Below are 21,989 nucleotides of genomic sequence, written 5' to 3'. Positions count from 1 at the left end.
TTACTGACAACCAAATAAAGGCAGATGTGTCATGGGCCAATGCCATGTGTCCAGTTCCTTTTCAGGTCTCACCTCCCATCACTGCAGTTCCATTTCCTGATGGTGCCTCTGCAGACAACCTGGTAAAACTTTTCCCCTGCAGAGCATGCAGTAAGATTTGCAGTGTAGCTCACCATGCACCAGCTTTGGAACTCACTGAATCTGCTTTTACTACCTTGTACAAGGAGGGTGTGAAAGGAAAAGCTGCTCTGCCTGGTTGGGCATCACTTCTCATTCTGACAAACTCCCAAAAGGTGAATTTGTGGTCTGCAGCACAGGGGGAGCAGCGTGGTTCTTCCCTCTCCTGAGGCCCTGATCCTGCCTGTGTTCCCAGAGCCTTTGCAGACTTGATTGTAGTTTCTGAAAATGACCTGCAGCTAATGGGCAAAAGTGACTTGCTGGTTAATTGGGTGAACTCAGGAGTGTGTGGTGCTGAGCCAGGAAGAGGGAGTGATCAAAGCCTTGGCACTTTGTTGGTGTTCTTGTGGTCTTGGCTGCACACTCTGAGCGTGTGTGTGCATAAAGCAACGAGAGGTGAACCCTGTGGCCTTTTTCCTTCCATAGCCCACATGGAGTGGAAAGGTTCAGCCACCTCTGCAGTGACATCTCTGCTGTCCCCACCCTGCTGTGTGCGCTACTTCCTCACAAAACAAGTTTTCTCATGACAGACTCCAGTGCTGGATTGAGGAATGTTTTTATTTAAAGCATAAAATTTCTATTCAAATTGTTAGAAATCAATACAAGAGCAGTTATTACTGCTTCTCTGGCTTCACTTCTCATCTTCCAGCTCTGCCACTGTTTCTGCACCCCGTTAATTACATTACTTACACTGTAGCTGTGAATGAGCAGAGAGGGGAGCCTGGGCTTGGGTTAGTCAGTTTTAGTATTGCACAGTGCCAGAGTGGCTGAGGCCCCTGAGTGGAGCTGCTGTGGTGAGGATCCAGATGAACCCCGGGGATGAGCAGGAGCTGCAGCCCCAGCGAGTCCGTGTCCCCGTGGCGATGCCGTGGGGTCGTGCTGTGGGCACGTCAGCTGGGAGCATCCTCAGAAACCACAGGGCAGCATCCACGTCAGCCAGTGCTGCTCCCACAACGAGCCCTGGTGGCACACGAGGCTCCGAGCCTGGCACAGGCCGGGGCAGGGTGGCCCCGGGGTGGCCGGGCTCTGCTGCCCCCTCCTCACGCGTGGTCGCTCACTTGGCTGGTGGCCGCGTTGCTGCCCAGCCCCTTCCATGCGCGGAAGCTGAAGAAGGTGCTCACGCCGTAGGTGATCATGGTGACACAGGCGAAGAACTGGAAGAGGAGCACACATCCATCCCCGTGTGAGCCGGGGGCTGCCCCGGCCCGCGGCCCTGCCCTCCCTCCCGCCGGTACTCACGGAGGCGGCGGCTCGCCGGTTGTAGTCCCACTGCCGCCAGGACGTGGGCTGCACGGCGGCCGCGCACGTCACGAAGGCGGTGAGGTACAGCACGGTGGCCACGGCGTTGCAGATCATCAGCTGGGGAACAAAGAGGAGCTCCTGAGGTCTCGGCTCAGGCTCGAGCATGCTGGGGCAAAGCAGCAGCAAAAGGCTCGGGTTCACATTCCTCCCCATTCCCCAGGAGAACGCATTAAATGCTCCCCAGGTTGTGCTGGGAGGTTTCTGGATGAACCCACAACTGCAGCAGTTGGTGGCTGTAACTTTCTGGATTGACACAGGACTTTCTGGTTTGAGCATTTTCTAAGCAATTCAAGGGCAGAATGAAACAACGTCACTGTGCAAAGTGCAGGGGACTTGGTTCCATCAGCCCAGGAGAGACTGAAGCCTTCCCAGACTACCTTTCCAAGATGTTTCCCTCGTGGGATCCCCCCTCACTCCCTCTCAGCTACGCACCAGGAGGGGCCAGGGGACCATGTAGAACTTCTGATGAAGCTGCAGGAGGTAAGTCACCAAGAAAAGGAGTGTTAGGATCCAGAAGAAGAGGGACACAAACATCACCCAGCCGTACGCCGCGTGCAGGTGATACGTTGTGGCCGCGATGAGAGACCACACCAGCAAACCGAGCACCTGTGGGGGAAAAGGGGAACCTCTTCAGGGGCTGGCTCCTGCAGGGGGAGCACAGAACATCGCCCACAAGCCCAGGCACACCAGCACCAACAGCAGTTGGGTTCCCCTCACTCCAGGAAGGGCAGGAGAAGGGCTCCTTGGAAAGCCGCGGTGCCCCTGTGTAAGCCCGCACCGCCCATTGTCATGGAAGGAACACAACAGCCTTTGTCCTGCCCGCATCCAACGCCCTGGCTGCCCCGACAATGCCTCCTTGTCTGTCACATCCATTTCTAACACTCGTGATCACAAAATATGTGCTGGGGAGAAACATGCAGGGGGCTCCTGCCGGAGTGGGAGGTGGCACGCGTGAGCTGCTGCCGAGGAAAGCAGGGGGAAGGTTTGACAGTGTGGGCTGAGCGCAGAGGTGGGAGCAGCTGCAGAGCTGGAAGGTCTCGGCTGCTGGCCTTGCTTCCATCTCTCTTTCCTGGCGCTCCTACAAGGCACCCGCAGCAGCATCCTGCCCAGCCCCTACCCTGAGCGTTTGTCCCTATGCCACCACCAGCTCAGCCATGCCCAGAGGCTGGAATCTGGAGCCAGGAGCCAGAAGCCGGGGCTGCGCCAGCTGTTTCACAGTGGCTGCTCAGGGCACATCCCACAACGCTGCCCCGAGGAGAGGGGACAGGCGAACAGGCTCCCAGGCCCAGGGCAGCACCGTGGGGAGGTCACGAGTGGCCCAGTCCGCAGCCGAACTCCCTCCCCCGTGTGTTCATGCGGCACCGCGGTCCCGGGGACAGCACCAGCGGGAGATTCTTGTGGCTGCCTCCGATGCTGAAGCAACAGGCAGTGATGCTGCTGCTCGATATGATGACAAGGACCCTTGGGCTCCTTTGAGAGCCGGGGAGGACAACCTGGAGAGCTGAGAGTGTTCCAGGGAGTGTGAGAACCTCAGGGGCACTCCCAGCACAGCCCCCCTGGAGTCACCGGGCTTCACACCCCCCGACCCATCGGCTGTGCCCTACGGAGATGCCCGCACGGATCAGCCCGTGCCTGGCACTGGGAACCACCCACCCGGCACTGAGCGGAGTTACAACCGGCAAGGGGAGTGAGGACGAGAATCCGATTTTTCCTCTGGTTTTAGAGGGAAGGAGGAGAGAGGAGGCTGCACTATCTTAGGGCTGGAGATTACCCAGATTAGACAGCGGAGATGGGGTCGGAGTGGCAGCCGAAGAGAGCCCGGGCTGTTTCCAGCTGAAGAAAAGCGCCCAAGTGGGCGATGCCCTCCCCCCTGCGCCGCGCCCCCTCCCCGGTACTCACGGCCTGGGCGCACATCAGCCCCCCGAGCGGCGAGAGCAAGAAGGAGCCGTTCAGGGCCGGGGGGGGGCCCGGCGAGGCGCTCCGGGCTCTGGCGGCGCCGGGCAGCCCCGCCATGCCGCGCACCGGCCCCGGGACGGCCCCGGCACGGCCCCTCCGCGGGCGGGGCGCGGGTGGCTCCGGGGCGGCCGGGCTGACCCCGCCGCTGCCCCCGCCCCGCCGCCCCCGGCAAGCGGCGGAGCCTCCGCCCGGCGCCGCGCTGCGCTCCCGGTGTGCAGCCGTGTCCCCGTAGCGGGGCACCGCCGACAAAGGGCGGCCCCCACCGTGACAGTCCCTGCTCCCCGTATCCTGGCCATGCTCTGCTGGAGCAGCCCGGGGCACCGGAACCTTCCGTGCAGCCGTGTCCTGCTCGGTGCTCACCGGGGACATTCGGTGGCCTCCGGCGCATCCCGGTGCCTGACGTTGCTCCTCTGCGGGGGCCGGGTGACACGCGTCTCCTTGTTAAATCCTGAAATAATTTGGGTTGGAAGTGATCTTAAGGCAACTCGTTCCAACCTCCTGCCATGCAGGGACACATTCCACTAGAGCAGGTTGCTCCAAGCCCGTGGACTTATTCCAGCGTGGCCTTGAACATTTCCAGGGACAGGGCAGCCGCAGCTTCTCTGGGCAAACGGCGTAGCGCCTCATCAGCCTCCACCCTGGGAGATTCCTGTCAGCCCGTATCCCGGGCTGGTCCGGGTCACTCCGGGTGACAGCAGGACCCTCTGGACGATCAGCCACTGCTCCCAGTTTGGTGTCATGCGCCCAGGGCGCCTGGACCCCATCATGCAGGTCGTTAATGCAGCCCGTGGCTCAGGGCTGGGCCCGGGGCTGTCCCGGGCTGTCCCGAGGTACCCCGGGCTGTCCCAGGAGTGACCAGACACGACAACTCGATCGCGATCTGGGATGGGGCGCAGCTGCAAATTCTAGTCCAACGGCAGGTCAGGATGGCCGAGCGGTCTAAGGCGCTGCGTTCAGGTCGCAGTCTCCCCTGGAGGCGTGGGTTCGAATCCCACTTCTGACAGCTACTTTTGCGCCGCCTGCGGGCGCTTTTAGCTGCGGAAGGCGGACGGGAGCGGGAATGAAAAAAAAAAACCTAAAAACTGACCAAAAGCGCGTAATTAAAAGCAATCAACTAAACAACTATAACCGAGCGTAATGCAAAAATATTCAAGCTGTCAGAAGTGGGATTCGAACCCACGCCTCCAGGGGAGACTGCGACCTGAACGCAGCGCCTTAGACCGCTCGGCCATCCTGACACCGCTGGGCGGCATTGCCGGCCTGTGCTAGTTTTGAGGGCATTGAGCTAACGTTCCGTCGCTTCTATCAGACCACAGGCTGTGACACCGCCCTGCTGTGACACCGCCCTGGGGAGCTTTTTCCTAAGCCCGAGCACCCTCTGCGTGAAGCACCTTTCCGTAACATCCAGCCTAAACCTCCCCTGACACAGCTTCGGCCATTCCCTCAGGTTCTATCCCTGGTCACAGACAGCAGCATTGCCCCTCTAGTGCCCCTCCTGAGGAAACTGAAGCCCACAATGAGCTCTGACCTCAGTATCCTTTGTTCCAGGCTGAACAAGCCACTCCTCACATGGCTTCTTCTCTAGACCCTTCACCATCCTCACAGCCTCCTTTAAATGCTCTGTTACAGCCTTAGATACTTCTTGTACTATGGTGCCCAAATCTGCTCCCAGAACTTGAGGTGAGGCTGCACGAGCACAGGGTGGAGTGGGACCATCACCTCATCACCTCCCCATCCTGCAACTGCATTTAACATTCCCAGTTCAACCCAAAAATGGGATGGTTGAGGCGCAGCTGAAATTTTTTGCTGCATACATTTGCTTGAGACTAATAGCTCTAAACCAATCTGAAACCAGGAACTCTGGCAAGTGGAATTACAAGTTCTAAGAGTATATGCAAGCTCTTCCCTACACTAGGCTGGTTCATGGGAGGCCATGCCTTCTCCTTCCTCCACCAGGCATTAGACAGGAGAGTCATGCTGGGGGAAGCCCTGGGGGAAGCCTGGTTCCCTGCTCAAATCCCTCCAGGTTGCACAGAGAGCACCCTGTGACTGATGGCTCATCAAAATGGCTCCAACCTCTGCGCAGGTAGGTGTGTGGTACACTGAACTGACCTCAAACTCCTCTTCCTCACCCTTCATGAATGTAAAGATATTCCTGCTGTTCCAGCTGTGGAGCTGACAATGAAAAAAAAGGTGTTACAAAAGAAAAGACAAAGCTACAGCCACAACCTTTCAGAAATATATATAAAAACCACAAGGAGACAGGAAACGTAAGAAAACAAAATATACTTTATTAAAATTAAGCATGTTAGCACCTCAGTGTAACCTGGAGAAGTCAAACAGTCCAGCAGGTAACCAGTCCAGCAAGGCCAAATGGCTGAGTATCCTGAAGTGCCTCCTGATGGTAGAAAAAGTACCATGACTGTCAGGACATGCACGCTCTGAATGGGCTCAGAGGCACAACCAGCCTCGTTTGCAAGGAGGGATGTTGTGCTGCCTACTGTCTTGATGGGAGCCTCTAGAGCTGCTGGACCAATCACATATGTTAGATCCCATGGTGGAGCAGGTATCTGCTTGTCCTACAAAAGAAACCAAAAACAAACCCAAAACAACAAGCCAAACCAACCAAACGAAAAAATCTCCGCTAACTCGACTCGCAGAAAAATCAGTATAGCACAGAGCTGGAGAGCCACATATCAGATTGGAGAATAAATTAAACTGAAGTAACAGCAAGGACTTGGTACATGGATAGACATGTAGCATCCTCACAGATGACCATCCAACTTGGCACACACGTTAATAAAAAATGACCCATGCATCACATAGCAGGCTGTGACAACCTGGAGCTGAACTGGCTTCAGGATCTACAGAGAAACCTCCGGCTACAAAACCCCACGGTGCCCTTTTGTTCGGTTGTATACAGTGTTGAAGCTGATGGTTGTAAAGCTACATTAGCCAGTGTTACAAAGATTACATAATTTCAAACTAAAGATACTTTTTACATTTAGAAAATACCTCTATAAAATTTAGTAAAAGTGACATCCAAATCTACTGAGCACAACGCACTCCGGTTCCAGAAGGATCTCACAGAGCCAGGGAACACCTGGGAATTCTTCCCTCCAAGGTGAATATGGGCACACTGTGGTGAAGTGCCCTTTGTTCTTAACATCCATCATCATTTTCCACTGCCACAGGGCCATGCTGGGGCACCACACACTCCCCTTCTCCTCCTCCTCCTCCAAACTGCTGAGGGATGTGTTCCACCAGCCAGGCTGGAAGTGCATAACCAAGCCAAACCCGTGGCTTTGCTACCCTCACTCCACCCTCTTTCTAGCCAACGCTGATTTGGTTTCCTGTTGCAGAAAGTGAAGGGACTGATGCTGGCTAGAAACAGAAACTACACAACCATTCCACATAGATTTGTTACAATACTCGTAAATCTTGGTTTAGAACACACAAGCAGGTTTTAGTATGGTCTTGCCTAATGTACAGATTATTAGTCATGCCAACTAGTTTAGGATTAGACAGGAAAGGTTTGCAACCACTGCAGGTAAAGTCACTTCTGTTTCATCCTGGATCTCAGAACGAAAGCCAAGGATTGAAATTCCAATGTGTTACAAAGCCTCCATTTCATTAGAGGGAGTCTTAAGCCAATGAGATAAACTACAGCTGTTAAGTGCCACCGTGTTCCTTGTACCAGACTGTAATCCTTACTGGTGTCGAGAGCATGGAGACATCTGTAACCAATTCACACACGCTGCAGAGAAAGCAGAAACTACACGGTACAAGAACACTCTTTAATCTGGGGGTTCTGTCACGCTAGGAACAGCAGTCTTTTATGGCATCAGTAATTTACTGAAGAAACACATCACCCTGAGAGGGTTTCTAAAGCTTTCCTCCACTGAGCGAGGCTGAACGCGACATCGCCGACCATCCTGCGATGGGGACAGCGCCCACGGCAGTCGGACACGCCTTCTCCAGGGTAGTGTTGCTGTTACCTCACTTGACACAGAGCGAGTTTATTTGCTGAAAACCGATACCCTACGTCCACTTAGTGACGGCTCGGGTCCCATCCACGCTACGAGCAGCGCGTTCCGACGCCGCACACAGCGGGTTTGATGGGCCCGGGGCGAGGTGACACCGGAGACAACGTCGGGGCGATAACGGCGCTGGGCACCGAGCTGTGATCCAGTCCAGGCAGGGGAACCCGACGGCCTTGCCCGGCCGGGGGCTGCTGTGGCGTGGGCTGAGCCGGGCACGGAGGGGCCGCGGTCCATCCCATCTCTGCCGTGCCCGGCACCGCAGCGGGGGCGGCGGAGGCTCCGGGATGGAGAGCCCCGCTCCGGGCCGGGCGCCGGCAGCGCTCAGAGGCCGTGGCGCTTGCGGGTGCCGGCGCTGGCGGCGTGGAGCAGCCGGTCCTTCTCGCGGATCTCCTCGCGGAGCTGGGCCTCGGCCAGGCGCAGGCGGCGGATGCTGCCCTTCATCTCCTTCATCTTCACCTCCAGCAGCGCGATGATGTCGCGCTGCTCGTTCAGCTTCCTCAGCAGCTCCTCCGACGTGGTGCCCGACGACAGCGAGTACGAGTGATCGGGGGGGCCGCCCTCCACCGGGCTCTCCTCCCCCGCCGCCGCCGCCGCCGGTACCGGCACCGGCAGCCGCACGGGGCTGGGCCCGATGGTGGCGGCGGCCCCGAGCTCCACCTGCACCGTCAGGTCGATGGGCTTCACGTCCTCGGCCGCGCCCCCTGCAGGGGCCTCGGCGGCGGCCGCGGGGCCCTGCGGGGCGGCGGCGGCGGCGGCGGCGGGGCGGGGGCGCCGGGCCCGCTGAGCCTTGCGCTCGTTGACGCCGCGCAGCGGGAAGATGGTGGGGACCCGCACCAGGTAGGACTTGCGGCCGCCCTGGAAGTGCTCGCTGCAGACGCGGTGGCCCGTGGTGGGCTGGAAGGTGCTGAAGCAGCCGCTGACGCCCGCCCGGGAGACGTTCTTGAGCCAGAGGCGCCGCAGCTCCTCGTCCTTGGGGAAGGTGTAGAAGTGCAGCGCCTTGTCGCGGTGCGAGTTGTTGTAGCAGCCCGGTACGCAGCAGGTGAAGCCCGGCATGGCCTCGCGGGGCGGGGGGACACCCGCGGCGAGCGGGGCGAGCGGCCCCGCCGAACTACAGCTCCCACAAGGCCCGCGCGGCCTCTCGCCGCCGCCGCCGCCGCCGCCCCGGAACTACGCGGACCACAATGCACCGCGCCGCCGGCGGAACTACCCGCCCCACACTGCGCCGCGGCCCCTCCCGGCGCGCGCGCGCGTGTCTCGCGAGAGGCGGCGGGAGGCGGGAGCCGTTCGGCCGTTACCGGGCCCATCATGGCTGACGGGCGGTCCCGGGCTAGGCCCGGCCTCAGGCGCAGCGGCCACAACACGCGGGCGGCGGCACAGGTGCCCCGAGGGATCTGCAAGGGCAGGCGGGAGGGGAGGAAGAAAAGAAAGAAGGGAGGAAAGGAGAGTCGCTGTTGGGATCGACCGTCCCGTGGGACTCGGCCGGTGCCGCCCGCCCGGTCGCTCCCGGTTTGAGACAGCAGTGATGCCTCTGAAGCAGGAGCGGAGGCTGCTCCCTCACCCTTGTTCGCCTTTAATCGTGGAAAACGGGCCGAAAGGCCTGACCCAAAGGCGCTCGGCAGGTTTAGGTGGCGGCTGTGCTCTGAGGCCACTCAGGATTCCGTCCACAGGAGGGTTTTATGCTGGAACCCCCTGGATCATTCCACAGGAGGGTTTTATGCTGGAACCCCCCTGGATCATTCCCCCAGCTGATTTGTCTCCCGTCCACACGGGAAGTGCCACCTTTGTCAAAAAGCCAACACGCGCAATTTCTCTTTGGAATTTGGAAAAAGTTTCTTACCAGCTTGCCTAGCTTGTTATTAGAACATGGGTGGTGGATACTTTTGATGTTGCAGTCTTTAATAATGAAAATACTAGCTTTGAATTGCTTGTCTCTTGATTTCCCTCTAGACTGGATCGAGTGTAGAAAATAAGAGTAAATCTGTCAGGAGCACCTTGGCAAAGCAGAGACTGGGAGTGTTCCCTGATCTCAGAAATGGCACCCCACGGCTTATGCTCAAGAGAGTCATGCAGAACCGTAAGTGTCTTTTTTTCCAGGAGAATTGAGAACAGAAAAACAATGGTTTTGGAAAAGTTAAGAAAACAGAAGGTGTTCCTTGGTGGCCCATTATCCTTTCCCCATTACACAAAACAGAAATCAGATTGTTGTATGACTGATTTGTGTAACAGAGGAGTCACTGCAGGGCACCTGAATGCAGAATGCAACTGCTTGAGAGATCAGGCCTTGCACTGGTGAAATCAGAGCTTTGAAGATCCCCTTCAAAACCCTCTTCACTTGGTCTTCTTATTGTGGTGACTGAGCACATAATCCTGGTGCTGCCTTTGACTGTAGGATCAGGTGTGAGTTATTCTGCTGCAGTGCAGGGAACCCCCGTGCTGCCCCCTGTCACCACTGGCTTTGTCACTGCCAGCCTTCCCAGGAGTAGAACCCAAACAGTTTTCATTAGGTCTTTATTTTCACCTGCTAGCAAATGTTATTTACAGCCTGTAGCATAGGTGTGACATTCTGCTGTATTGAACTGAGGAAAGGAAATGTTCTGGTTTGTTGGCAGAGCCCCAGGTTTCACCGCTGGCACCTCAGATATCTAACCATGAAGACACAGAAGAAGCTCATTCAGAAGTCCCACCTAAGAGGGTTTCTAGCATGTAAGTAGGGTTTTTTTACAATTTACGCTTTTATTACACTATTATTAGAGCTGCAGTTTCTGTGGTGGGATTGGGGAGCAGGACTTCTCTACTTGTGTTTCAGTGATCAGAATTGCATCTTGTCAGGTGAGATTATCAGAAATTCCTCTCCAGCCTGGTTTGTTTTGGCAGGGGGGAATTGCAGCTGCCAGATGTTGCTCCTGAGGACACATCTGTCACTGTGTTCCACATGAAAAAGAAGAGAAGGAAATTCAGCATTTCTGAATTTGAGAAAGCAGCAGAGAGACGACTTCCCCAGTACCAAGGTAAGGTTGCAGTCAAGAATTGCCTTGCTCAGTGCTGCATTTGCTGTCAGCTGGTTCTCACCTGCTCAGCTCAGTTGTCAGGACCTGCCCAGTTGGGCAGTTGTAGGTTTGGAATCCAGATTGCAATATCTCATGCAAAGGGGAAAATGGAGAAAGTAAAAGCCCCCATCCTATCAAATTTAAAATAAACCTTTTAAAGCCAAGTTCTAGGCTCTGCCATGACTGTATGTAATTTCCTGACTACTTTTGCAACTTGGTGCTTTTTGAGCTTTGAAGTGTCTCCAGAGGAACCCTGTCTTCTTCTCAGTTCTAGAAACTTTAAAATACAAGCAGCAGCATACTTTCAATTGCAATTATATAAAATAATGATAAAGTTCTTTGTGAGCAGAACATGTTTGAGTTCTGGTTTCATCAAGAGGTGGAATAGGTATCTGTGTAAAACTCCAGATGTGTTTGGGTTGGGTTCCTGAAGGGTGGTTGTGACCAAGACCTAACATCTTGTTATCAGTGTGGTAAAAGAAAAATTATTAAATCTGAGAGTATGTGCCATGTTAAATTTTCATTGAAATAACTTATTTTCTTACCCTTTCAGAAATTGCTTATTAGATTTCTAATATACAATTCTGAAATGTAGACAAGAAATGGTAAAATGACCTCATTATCTAATTCTGTTTGCACCAAAGTAATGGTGTTTGAGGATTGTAGCATGGCTGGCTCTGAAAAGAGGAAGATCCCTTGGGATGTTCCTGTAGCCTGGTGTGTAAAGGGTAATTTCTCAACTAATGTGCCATCCACTTTTTCTAGCTCAGTCAACGTTGGACAGCACAGTTCTGACTCGGTGAGTTTAACCTAAAACGTCTTAAATTCTGTCTGTCCTGGCTGTGATCACATCTGAAGGGGTGAGGAACAGTGCAGATGCCTGGGTTCATGTTCAAGACCTGTGTTAGTGTTATAACACAGGCATCTGCCCCTCTGCTGATGGAATTTCAAGATGTTGCACCACACACCTTTTGATTTTCAGAAACTGTGCCTCTGCACTGTGTGCCTGGGTTGGTCTAACTTGTATTGCTACTATTGCTCCTCTTTTCACTTGCTTGGATCATTCCTTTTTTCCTTTTGTTCTCATGCTTCCAGCAGTAAATCAGCACACAATATACCTTAGAATGTTATGTAAATCAGTACACAATATACCTTAGAATATTATGTAAATCAGTACACAATATACTTTAGAATATTATCCCTGCCTGTTCATAGTTTTATTACATCAATTGCATCTATGCAGTATTTTCTGGACTTTAAAAGCTTTTTAGTGAATCAAAGAATTTACTTTCTGGTGTTGCCTGTGTACTTTGCAAAGGACCCTGGCCAAAATCAGCCCAGCCCAAAATCACCTTACTCACTGCAGCCCTTGCCTGGGGTGCCACACAAGATGCTTTTTGGGGCTGCATTTGTATTTCTGTCTTTGAACCCTCTGAACCCCCTTTTTAACTGGCTTGCCTGGAGAGAGGGGCAGGAGGTCATTGAGCATGGCCAGTCTTCAGGGTGCAAAACACCTGCAGTGAGAAACATTTCCTCTGCTTTAGGTGTTGCTATCAGCTCTCTCTTAAACCAGTCACAGTGTGTTGGTAGCTGTACTTTGCTGAGAGTATTGATAATAAGAAGATTCTTAAACTTTTTGGGAAGTTCTCCTACCATTCCATTGTTGTCTAGGGTATATCTTTACTCTCAAACTTTTTTTTCCCCTTTTTATTTTTTTTAAGATTTATAAAATTCCATCATGTATTCTGAGGGGGAAAGTGGGGTGTGTGATTTTGACATTTCCCCCCCCTTTTTACAGGTCCCTTCGTATGTCTGTGGGTTCCTTGCTGGCCCCAGACACCGTTGAGAAGAGGGGCTTGCTGCGGAGGCCCAAAACCCGCAAGGCTGTTGACATGCAAGCCTTTGAAGGCAGGGTGGAACAGAACCTGCTGAAGAGCAAAGGTTTCTTTAGTGCTGTTATTTCTCTTTTGGGAGGCAGTGCCTTACTTTAAAGGGGCTTTTAGTAGCATTTACTGAAGCATGGTCTGTGTTTTTAGAATTTCAAATTTACTAACACATTGACAGAAATAGAGTGGGATTTGGGAGGCAAGATTAGAATGAGGTTCTGCCTTGGCAGTTCCTTTGATTCTATGCACTTAAATGTGTACTTTGCCCAGTGTGGTCGTTTAAACCACAGGAATTGTTGGGGATCATCTTCATCTGTGGGTACTGAGGTCTCTGTTGTTTGGTAGGGAGAGTTGTGGGCACAGAAGTGGGGTCATACAGTGTCAGTGTTGGATCTGTTGAGGAGGAGTAAAATTTGGTTGAATGACTTAAATAATGAATTACACAAGTCCTGGTAGTACAGTGTGTCCCTATGACCTTGAACAGTTTTTCACACAAAATTTGTTTTAAAACTTTCTCAACAGGACAGAATGATCTTGTGGACTCACAGTCTGCATCTGGGATTCGAACAAGCATGCTGACCAGTGATGCAGAAATGATGATGAATAGCACAGAGCTCTTTGTTCAGCCCCAGCTGGATGAAGAGAGCCAAAATAAATTGTCTGCTCTTGAACCCCAGCTGTCAGATTCAAAAACTTCAGCACAGAGGAGCCCAGTTTCTGATGCAGATCAAGAGGCAGCAAGACTGGAGGGCCTGGTATCCAGTGTGAACACAAACCAGGGAACCAAAAGATACTCCAAGAGCTCAAGCCTTGATGATGAGCATGTTGAAAGAGTGACTCATGTGTCTCCAGAAACCCCTGAAAAACAGGGAGAAGAAAAGCAAGATCACTCCCAGCAGAGTAACCCAGGGGCACAGATTTCTGTTACTGAAGAAGAGGTGGTTTGCAGTGAGTACTGTGGGTTAAGGCTTAGCAGGTGTTATCTGAACTCACAGAGTGGTTGAGGTAGAAAGGGACCTCAAGGTTATTTTCTCCTGCCCCTCTGCTCTGGCAGGGCCACATAGAGCAGGTTGCCCAGATCCAAGTGGCTCTTACGAGTCTCCAAGGGTATTGACTGCAAACTGTCTTCCTTCTGTTCAGATGGAGCCTCCCATGTTCCAGTCTGTGCCTTTTCTCTTGGCACTGGGCATCAGTGGGAAGAGTCTGGCTCTGTCTGCCCTACACTCTGCCTTCAGGCACTTGTGTATATTGGTAAGATCTGCCCCAAGCCTTCTCCTCCTAGGCTGAACAGTCCCAGCTCTGTCAGCCTTTCCTTCTAGGAGAGATGCTTCAGTCCTTTAACTGTCCTGGTGGGCCTTTGCTGGGCTCTCCACTGTGTCCATCTCTCCTTTGTACTGGGACCCCAGAAGTGGGCACCCTAAATTGGTCACAAAAATGAGGAGATAATATATAGGACATGTAGACAGACTTAGAAGGAATCTCTGGAAGTTCCTAGTTCAGACCTTCACTGTGGTATGGTCACTTATTTGTCACAGCCAACCTCTCCATTGTCCCCAGGGCCTTAAAAATCTTTGGACAGAGGCAGTTGCCTCCCTGCTCACTCTGTACCAATGCTTTGCAATTCCTTTTGCTTGCCAGTTTTCCCCTGGTACCTCTCCTTGGCATTCATTTCCCTGGGCTTGTCCTGGTTGTGTAAATGGAAGCAGATTTTCCTCATACAGTTTGGATCAGGCAAAAGTTGTTTTGAAAGGACAAGGGAAGGAATGAACAGAAAAAGGTTAGTTGGTCAGAGAGCTCCAAAGGCAGGCATTTTTAGGACAAAGGGAAAGATGATACAGAGTGTGGAGGATGTGGAATAGGGGACTGGATCCCATGAAGGGAAGAATAGGGGGAGTGAGCTGATCTTTAAGATGCTGGAGTTAGTAAGGCATTAATGTCAGATCGTAATGGTGACAGTTCTGCTCTGCCACAGGAGGCTGCTGGTGGTGTTGCTCCTCAGGGTCAGCTGAAAAACAGTTGCAAAGATTTTTCCAACTGGTTCCTAAGGTCGATGCCAACTCCCTAAACTTCTTGAAGTACACACAAATGTTTCTTGTGTGTCTTCTTCTCCCTCCTTGGTTGGTTTTGTATTTACCAGGAAAGTTAAGAGAAAATTCCAAAAGTTACCAGGACACACATTAATGATCTGTTCTAGGTGTTTATAGATGGAACTCCTCTCTGCCCTCCAAAAGTTCAAGTACCTATTTGGGATCCCCAGTCACTCTAAATGTTTCCCGCATGTATTTGAGACAAGTTGTGTCCCATATAATCGAAGACCTAGAAATAAGTGATACAGAAGAAGAGATGATTAATACAGAGAATGGAGTGGAACAGGAAAAGATTTTCCAAGAGGGTAAGAAGTACTTTCATTGTAGAAAGGGAATGGAGTAAAATCTGATTTAAACAGAGTTTTTCAGGTGACTTGTAAAATAAAACTTATTTTACTCAGATTAAAATAAGACTTAATTGTACAGTAGATGCTGGAAATAATTTAATTCAAGGCATACCAGAAATACTTGGTCATTTCCAGACAAGCTCTCTAAAAGTGGGCTGTGACTGGAAGTGGAATCAAGGTTCATATGTTTTGGCAGATCTGTACTACTGCTCAGCTTCCCATAGGAAAGATGAAGAGCCCTCATCTGGCTAATCTAAGCTGCTTAATATTTCACTTCATTTTAGGCCCTGTGTTGATGTAGGCAGCCCAATATTGTGGTTAGTGAAATTGATATAACTGATTTTTGCACTACCTTTGGCCACATTTCCTTGTGCCCTTCACTTGGGCTTGGGGGTCCCAAGGCCTTGCCACACTTGAACTTTTCAGTGTGAAAACTCCCAGTTGCTGGAGAAGATGGTAAAAGTGCAGTTTGACAGCTTTTGGTTCTGGACTCAGCCAAGATTTCCACACCCTTCAGCAAGTGACAGCATTGTCATGTGTGTCATGGTGTCAGAGTGCCCAATTTTCACAAAGTAATTACCTGTGTGGCTTTCTGCTTAACTGAGCTACATAGTAACAGATATGTGAACTATATATGTAGTATAAAGGAAAAAGGAATACTTAAGTAGTCAGTAGCTCAAGTTTTTAAACACAAGCAAGTCATGTGTCTGTATTATTTCTCATCCTGCATGCCAGAGGCTTGTCCTGCATGGTTAAAACCACTCTAGGCTCTCTTCTCTCTACAATGGAATATATCTCTTATAAAATTGTTTATTCAGAAAAATGAAGGAAATGAGGAGGAGAATCTGAGCACAAACTCCAGGTATTGTTAGATTTAAAGGAAAAGAAATTGGTCTTTTACACAATCACCAAAATTGAAAATGGCCATAGAGATGGCAGATCTGGAGGAGCTCTGCTTACTGTAAGTAAAATTCCTTCACTGGGATCTGATGGGCCCCTAATTAGGTGGCTGTGGAGCAAACACAGGAAAAGTTGGGCGTTTCTCAGCTATGAAGGGAACTGCTTCTGCTTTTCTTATTTAGAGTTTATGGCTAAGTTTATTTATCACAAATAAATTCCAGTGGTGGTTGAACTGGTGGTTGGTTGGGGTTTTTTTGTAGATAAGATGTATGATAGAATTTCTTATTTTAGCTGCAGAACATGGTGCAAGTGCGGGACATTCAGAACATTTGGAGAAGAAACTGGCTGAAAAAGCAGAATTGCAGATAACTGCAGCACAGAACAGCAGAGGTGAAACAGAAATGGCTCCTTCAGCAGGAGAGGAAGTGGAAGAAGGCAGCACTGGAGCCCACAGCTCTCCCAGAGCTGGTGAGGACACCTCTAATGCTGGCAGCTCTCTGTAGTGCCAGAGTGCTCTCGTGCTGCATGGCTGGCATCAGTGCTGAGAGACACTTTGCTTCCTTTGTCTTCTGGAAGCTGGGCTAATTACTGGGGAAATATCAAACTGATTTTGTCATTTTAAGCTGGAAGACTGCAATTTATTTAAAGGGAAACCAAAACTGTACTGGCAGTAGTGTTTGGAAATGTATAATTACAGCAGGTATCTTCGATTAAAATTGACTAGTGGAAGTTCCAGAATCAGGCAAAGATCTTTGTTTCAGTGCTTTATTTTTTCTGTTTTGGAAATCTAGAACGTGAGATTACTGGAGGCATTGGAGCTGAAAGTCTGGGCAGGCACTCTCATGCCTTTTCCTCATTTAAAAAACCTGAGATGAGTCCAGTAAGTGAAACTGAACAAGGAGATGAACTGCAGGACCAGGCTATGATGCTGAATTTGGATAGTTCAGTGGAAGAGCCTGCTGAGGATGAAGCTGAACACCCTGCAAGTGAAGGTAAGGAATCTGCTCAGCATCTCTGTTACATTGTTTTCTTTCCTGCTCTCGCTTGTTAAGAAGTGAAAAAGTTCAAGAGTGAAGTTAATGCAGATTAGACTTGGGGGAAACTGCTATGGGTTCATAGAGAACAGGTGAGATGCTGGTAACAGGAGCCTTGCCTGGAGGGACTCATGAAAATCTGCAGACAGGGACAAGTTTATAGTCTGGCCCTTGCAATGTGACTCTGTAGCTCAGCTTGTCCCTTTGGCCAGGAGAATTTGCCAGTGGCTTAGCAAGATGACAGAGGTAACTTCCAGACTTTGCAGTTCTCTCTGGTTAAAAAGGGTGCAGCTTTGTGGCACCCTGAATTAACACAGCCATCAGCCACTGCAGTCTGGTCCTGATGTGTGTCCCTGCAGCCTGGCCAGCCCAGGGGCCCAAGGGAGCCACCAGCCCGTGTGACAGGAGCTGGGGGGTGGCACTGCAGCAGCTGTGCTGGCTCAGGCTGCTGTGGGGCACAGCCATGTGGGGAGCTGGCTGGGTTTCTCTCTGCTGTGGCAGCACTGCCTGCTCCAGGAGCTCTGGAAAGACACTTCATTTCCTCCAGTACTTTTTTCCCAGAGGTTTCCATGAAGACTCCTGCGTTTGTCCGTGCTCCAGCCCACAACCTCCTGCTGTCAGCAAAACCTGCACAACCTGCTGCTCCCAGGTAAGCCTAGGCCTTGTCCAGCCTGGCAGAGCTGGGGCTGGGGGCAGAGCAGAGCCTGGCTTTGCCAGCTGCTCTGGCAGCTGCCACAGGGAGTGAGCAGTGCTGAAGTCTTTGAGTGAATGTCAGTGCTCTTCCAGGGCAGTCTGATGCCTTGAGGCTTTCCAATGAACCTTCTTGTAATATTTTCTTGTGCTAAAGGCCAAACTTTTCCTAGGAGTTTTTCAGTTGGTAAGCCACTCTGGAGCCATAGACTCCAGTAAGGGATGCAGAGGCCCTTGCAGAAGAGGGGGAGTTACAGATGGCAAGACACTGATCACATGGAATGACATACTTGTATTGACTGCAGAAGCCTAAAGCTGTGTGCAGTTGCCATGTGCTGACTAAAATGGAGCTCTCTTAGAGGCAGAAGGTGAACCTGTCCTCTGCATTACTCCAAATTAGTTAACACTTGCACCCTCTTGACTAGAAATTTGGTTTCATCAGAAGCACCAGCAGTGGGTCCTAGGGAACCTAGGAGGAACCATGACTTCAGAGCTTTGTCTATTAAAGCAATAAACAAGAAGACAAAATTCTTTTGCCCACATATGGGTGGACTGGAGAGAGTCAAGTGATCCACACACCCTCTCTAGGGTTTTGCATGTGTTAGCCTGAGATTCTAGTTTTTTTCTGTTGTTTTCCAATTCCATATGAGTGAATCCATGGATTTCATTTAACTGTTCCATATTACATTTTTTCCTATTTTAGAATGGAAGACAATTGTAATTTCCTTTAGGACTTACAGCCTTGTTTAATGGAGGGGTGGGAAACCCTACAACCCACAAAAAAAGCCCCCACTGAAGTTTTTAATAGTGTAGAAGGATTCCCTGCAGAGCAGCTTCCCCTTCTATAGATGCAGAGGTGACCTGTGGTGCCTCAAACTTTGTGCACTACTGTAAAGGGAATACTGCAGGGATGCAGTGGAAACTGCAGTCATGTGTGGCAGAGAACTCCAGTTTGCTGACAGTGTGTTACATGAACACTCTAGAATCAAGGCAACTTGAGGCTGGATTGCTTCTCTCAAGGCCATGGTGCCACATGAACTGTTTGCAAATTGCCCTGTGTGGGCATGACAGTTTTGAAGAATCGGGAGGGAGAAAGAATGAAGAGCTCAAGGTAGTTCTTATCCCTTCCAGTTCAGGTTAGGGTTTCTCCAAACTCAGCCTGGTGTTCTCTGCCTCTCCCTTCTTCATTCAATGTGTGAATTTTCAAAGGTCTCCCCTGAAGCTGCTGCAGCCTAAGACAGTTCCAAAGAGATTGGGAACATCCCAGAAGAAACCACGGGAGCCTCAAGTACCAAGGAGTTTGATAAAGGAGATATTCAGACATTTTGCTAAAATGCCAGTAACCAGAGATGCAATCCAAATTGTTGAAAAATGGTATGTAGCAACAAACTGCTCTTTCCATTATTTTTACTATTGAGGTTTTTTCCTTTATTTTCTCCCCTGAAGTAAACTTGTTGAGAGTGCTACTGACAAGCTGACAGCCATCTCTCTTCAGCTGGAAAAAGTCTTGGGAGGCTTGATAAAAATGGGCAGAAATGTGGAAAGTGCTGTGCATTGCCTTGTGGGTATCTGATCAGTGCTGCCTTTCAGGTGCATCTGGGTTTTGTCCCACCAAACTGTAGCACACAGATTGTCTGTATCAATTCCATGAGCAGGGTGGCTCTGGACAGTGGCCATTGTGCTGGGCACAGTGAGGGTGTGCCATGTTTCACTGGAGTCCAGGTTTCTCAGCTTTTGCACCCTTAGACCTTGTTGCTTTCATGAGGAAAATCTGTGTATTGTCTGAACACTGTCACTGCAGCAGCCAATATCTGCCCCTCAGTGCTGATTTCTCTGTCACTGGTGTCAACCCCTGCTCCTGCAGCTGTGGGAAGTTTGGAAAGGGTTCTGGTTGTGCAGCTGTTTCACAGCTGTCTTGGCACTGAAGTTCCAGGGAGGCTGGGCTGAGAAGCCCAGCTTTGTTCATGGGCTGGAGAGTTTCTTCTCCCTCAGCTTTCCCTGGCAGGCTGTGACCTGCACAAGGAGCAGCTCTGGTGCAGCTTGCCCTGCAGAAGGGAGTGAGTAGCTGGTATTTACAGCAGCTTTGATGTGCTTTGATTTCCCCCCTCAGCTCAGACAGATACTTCAAGCAGCTGAGTGATGATCTGGAAGCTTACAGCCACCATGCAGGGAGGAAGACAGTGGAGGCAGCTGACCTGGAAGTCCTCATGAGAAGGTAATGGAAGGGTTGTTACTAATCTGCAGTTGTGTTTGGTGGTGCTTTGATAGCCCAGAAACACCTGGTTGTTGCCAGAATGTGCCACCAGCAGTGTTTGCATAGGAAGTGTGGGATCTGGGATTTACTCTGAGGCCACTTCTGTCCCAGGAGACATCCCTGGACTTGGGTTGCACCACTTGGTGATGGTGGAAGGGCAAGGGGAAGTAGTGAGGGGTTGTGAGTGCAAGGAGTCATCTGAGGAACCAAGAGGAGAGGGATTTGTGTAGAATGTGTAGAGGAAGTAGAGAAATGCTAAGAGGGAGGCTGGCCTGCACTGTTTGCATCCTCCAGTGAGCTCTTTGATGAAATCATCTGCAGCTGACACTATGAGCATTTTCACATGTCCTGCTGTCTCTTTTGGTGACTTGCTCTTCCTGCTGCTGCACAAGCTGATCCTTGGAATCCAAACTGACAGTTCCTCTCAAGAGCAGGAGAAAGAGCCCCCAGCCTGGGTGGGCAGGGCTGGCCTCTCCTAACAGCAACCTTCCTGGACAGCAGCCTGAAGAGCTGTTCTCAGAGCTGCCTCACTGCTGTTCTGTCCTCTGCACATTCACAGCTGCCCCAGCTCCTGCCTGGATTTACTTTATTCTGTGACCAAAACAGAAGGGATTTATTCTTGGTGTGGAAGCCCTCTGTGAGGCCTGAAGCAACCCACCACTTTTCATTTAAAGTCCTTACTCTGAGTGGTTGTTCTTAATCTCCACTGGAAGAGTTTCAAATGTGAAGTTAAAGTCACCTGGGGGATAGTACAGGGCACAGCTGATGACTCTGGCTTTGCATGGGCCTCTGTAGGTGAGCTGGTGCTGCTGCTTAAAAAGAATAATCTGTTGTTGTCCTGATGCAGAGGTTTTGTTTTCCCACCTGACTGGTGTGTGCTGAGGTATGAACAGGCCAGGAGGCACAGTGGGTTACTTGTCCTGGTGTGAGAATTCCATGCACTTGTTGTTTCACCTTGTTCTAGATGTCTTTATGCCTTTTTACTGCCTCATAGAGAGATCAGGAATTGTTGCTGGCTCATTGCATAAGAACAGCATCTCCCTTCCTTCCACATGGGAAGTATGAATAAATTTTGCACTTCCTTTCTTTCTACAAAACTGGGAGATGCTGATTTTTTTCAGGCCAGTCAGCTAAATGGTGTACAGGAAAACTCCATAGCCTACCCAGCTGGCAAATGCCAACCACCTCTGAGTTGTGACTGTAAAAAAATCTGGGTACTGAGCTATTTCCTTCTGTCCCATCATTCTGTGCACATCTTCAAAGGGTAGAATTTATCCCGTGGTAGGTGGATTGTGAATTTAGAAAGAATGAGCCTCTACTTTGGTCCTGATCAATACAGATGAATATCCCCATGGTAAACAGTGGGAAGCTGCTCTGCAGGACCTCTCTGGGTCTGTCTGCTCTGCTGTGTGGGCAGTCCTGCATGGCACCTGCAAACACGAGTCTGGAGCTGTATGTCACGAGCAGTCAGAGCATTTCAGCTCTTAAATGCAAACACAGCACTGCAAGAAAGCTTTACTGTGGCATTGAGTGGAAACACATTTCACTAACAGCTCTTGTTTCTTCCCTGCTCTCTCTGGCTGAAGGCAGGGGCTGGTGACAGACAAGATGCCTCTGAGGGTGCTGATAGAGCGTTACCTCCCCCTGGAGTACCGCAGGCTCCTGATCCCCGTGGCAGTGAGTGGAAACAAAGTGCTGCCCTGCAAGTGAAGGTGCAGGGCTGCCCCTGGCCTGGGCTGGTGGCTGCTCCCAGGGGCTGACTGGCTCTGGGTTCTTCATGTCACTGCTCCAGGTGATGCTTTTCCACACGCACCCAGTCAGGCAGCCACTGCTGGATGTTCTCCTGAGGGCTGGCAGCTTGTGTTGTGGCCACCACACCACCCTGCTGGGTCTCACCAGCCTTTGTTACAAGTAATTTGACTCTCCATATTTTTATATGTTACCTTTGGATACTTGTACAGCTCTGATAAATAAAATGTTACATGGGGTTTTTTTGTGATGCCAATGCTGTTTATGCCAGTGAGCTGAGAGGCTCCTGCATTGTGGTGTTCAAGTTGTTCCTAGCAGGCATTTGGGTGCTCTTCATGCCAGCCATGGTGCCCCTTTGTTTTCCACTGGTGTTCCTGTGCAGGCAATTGCTGCTTGGAGGAGCTGGTCCATGCTGTGCTCCTCACATGTACCAGTTTAGAGGGATGGAGATGGATACTGGATTTTCTCTTCAGTTCCTTCTGGGCAGTCAGTGTGGCACAAGTTGTTTCTCCCCATC

The 21,989-nt window shown here is 51.0% G+C and overlaps 3 protein-coding genes and 2 non-coding genes across 5 annotated transcripts; 2 read left to right on the top strand and 3 right to left on the bottom strand.

Annotated features, from left to right (window-relative positions):
- Positions 1-717: 717 nt before the first annotated feature.
- Positions 718-3,819, bottom strand: PLLP (plasmolipin). The gene is made up of 4 exons (XM_054640955.2): positions 3,379-3,819; positions 1,912-2,085; positions 1,417-1,536; positions 718-1,331 (listed from the first exon to the last, which is right to left on the bottom strand). The coding sequence occupies exons 1-4, from the start codon at positions 3,802-3,804 to the stop codon at positions 1,218-1,220; spliced, it is 834 nt and encodes a 277-aa protein (XP_054496930.2). The 5' UTR covers positions 3,805-3,819; the 3' UTR covers positions 718-1,217.
- A 536-nt stretch (positions 3,820-4,355) lies between these two features.
- Positions 4,356-4,438, top strand: TRNAL-CAG (transfer RNA leucine (anticodon CAG)). The gene has a single exon. It is a non-coding gene; the product is annotated as a tRNA-Leu (tRNA).
- Positions 4,439-4,590: 152 nt separating this feature from the next.
- On the bottom strand, positions 4,591-4,673 carry TRNAL-CAG (transfer RNA leucine (anticodon CAG)). The gene has a single exon. It is a non-coding gene; the product is annotated as a tRNA-Leu (tRNA).
- Positions 4,674-5,706: 1,033 nt separating this feature from the next.
- THAP11 (THAP domain containing 11) lies at positions 5,707-8,531 on the bottom strand. The gene has a single exon (XM_054640587.2). The coding sequence runs from the start codon at positions 8,529-8,531 to the stop codon at positions 7,800-7,802; it is 732 nt and encodes a 243-aa protein (XP_054496562.1). The 3' UTR covers positions 5,707-7,799.
- CENPT (centromere protein T) lies at positions 8,530-21,710 on the top strand. The gene is given in 14 exon segments (XM_054640582.2): positions 8,530-8,715; positions 8,718-8,855; positions 9,426-9,552; positions 10,088-10,181; positions 10,353-10,486; positions 11,291-11,324; positions 12,324-12,466; positions 12,934-13,359; positions 16,037-16,213; positions 16,537-16,737; positions 17,341-17,428; positions 18,679-18,843; positions 19,580-19,684; positions 21,310-21,710. Coding segments are annotated over 14 exon segments (2,142 nt in total). The 3' UTR covers positions 21,434-21,710.
- The last annotated feature ends 279 nt before the right edge of the window (positions 21,711-21,989 follow it).

This window comes from Agelaius phoeniceus, chromosome 12 (genome assembly GCF_051311805.1).
Source record: "Agelaius phoeniceus isolate bAgePho1 chromosome 12, bAgePho1.hap1, whole genome shotgun sequence".
Lineage (NCBI taxonomy): Eukaryota > Metazoa > Chordata > Aves > Passeriformes > Icteridae > Agelaius > Agelaius phoeniceus.
Note: the sequence above shows the minus strand (reverse complement) of the source record. Positions and strands in the feature narration are given on the sequence as shown.

What these genes read in the sequence shown, in the direction of transcription:
- THAP11 (XM_054640587.2), bottom strand. Translation starts at nt 8,531, where the DNA reads ATGCCGGGCTTCACCTGCTGCGTACCGGGCTGCTACAACAACTCGCAC.
- PLLP (XM_054640955.2), bottom strand. Translation starts at nt 3,804, where the DNA reads ATGTCCCCGGTGAGCACCGAGCAGGACACGGCTGCACGGAAGGTTCCG. An exon ending in TGGTCCCCTGGCCCCTCCTG is followed by an intron (nt 1,537 to 1,911) that starts GTGCGTAGCTGA and finishes TTTGTTCCCCAG; the next exon opens with CTGATGATCTGCAACGCCGT. An exon ending in ACCGGCGAGCCGCCGCCTCC is followed by an intron (nt 1,332 to 1,416) that starts GTGAGTACCGGC and finishes CTCCTCTTCCAG; the next exon opens with TTCTTCGCCTGTGTCACCAT.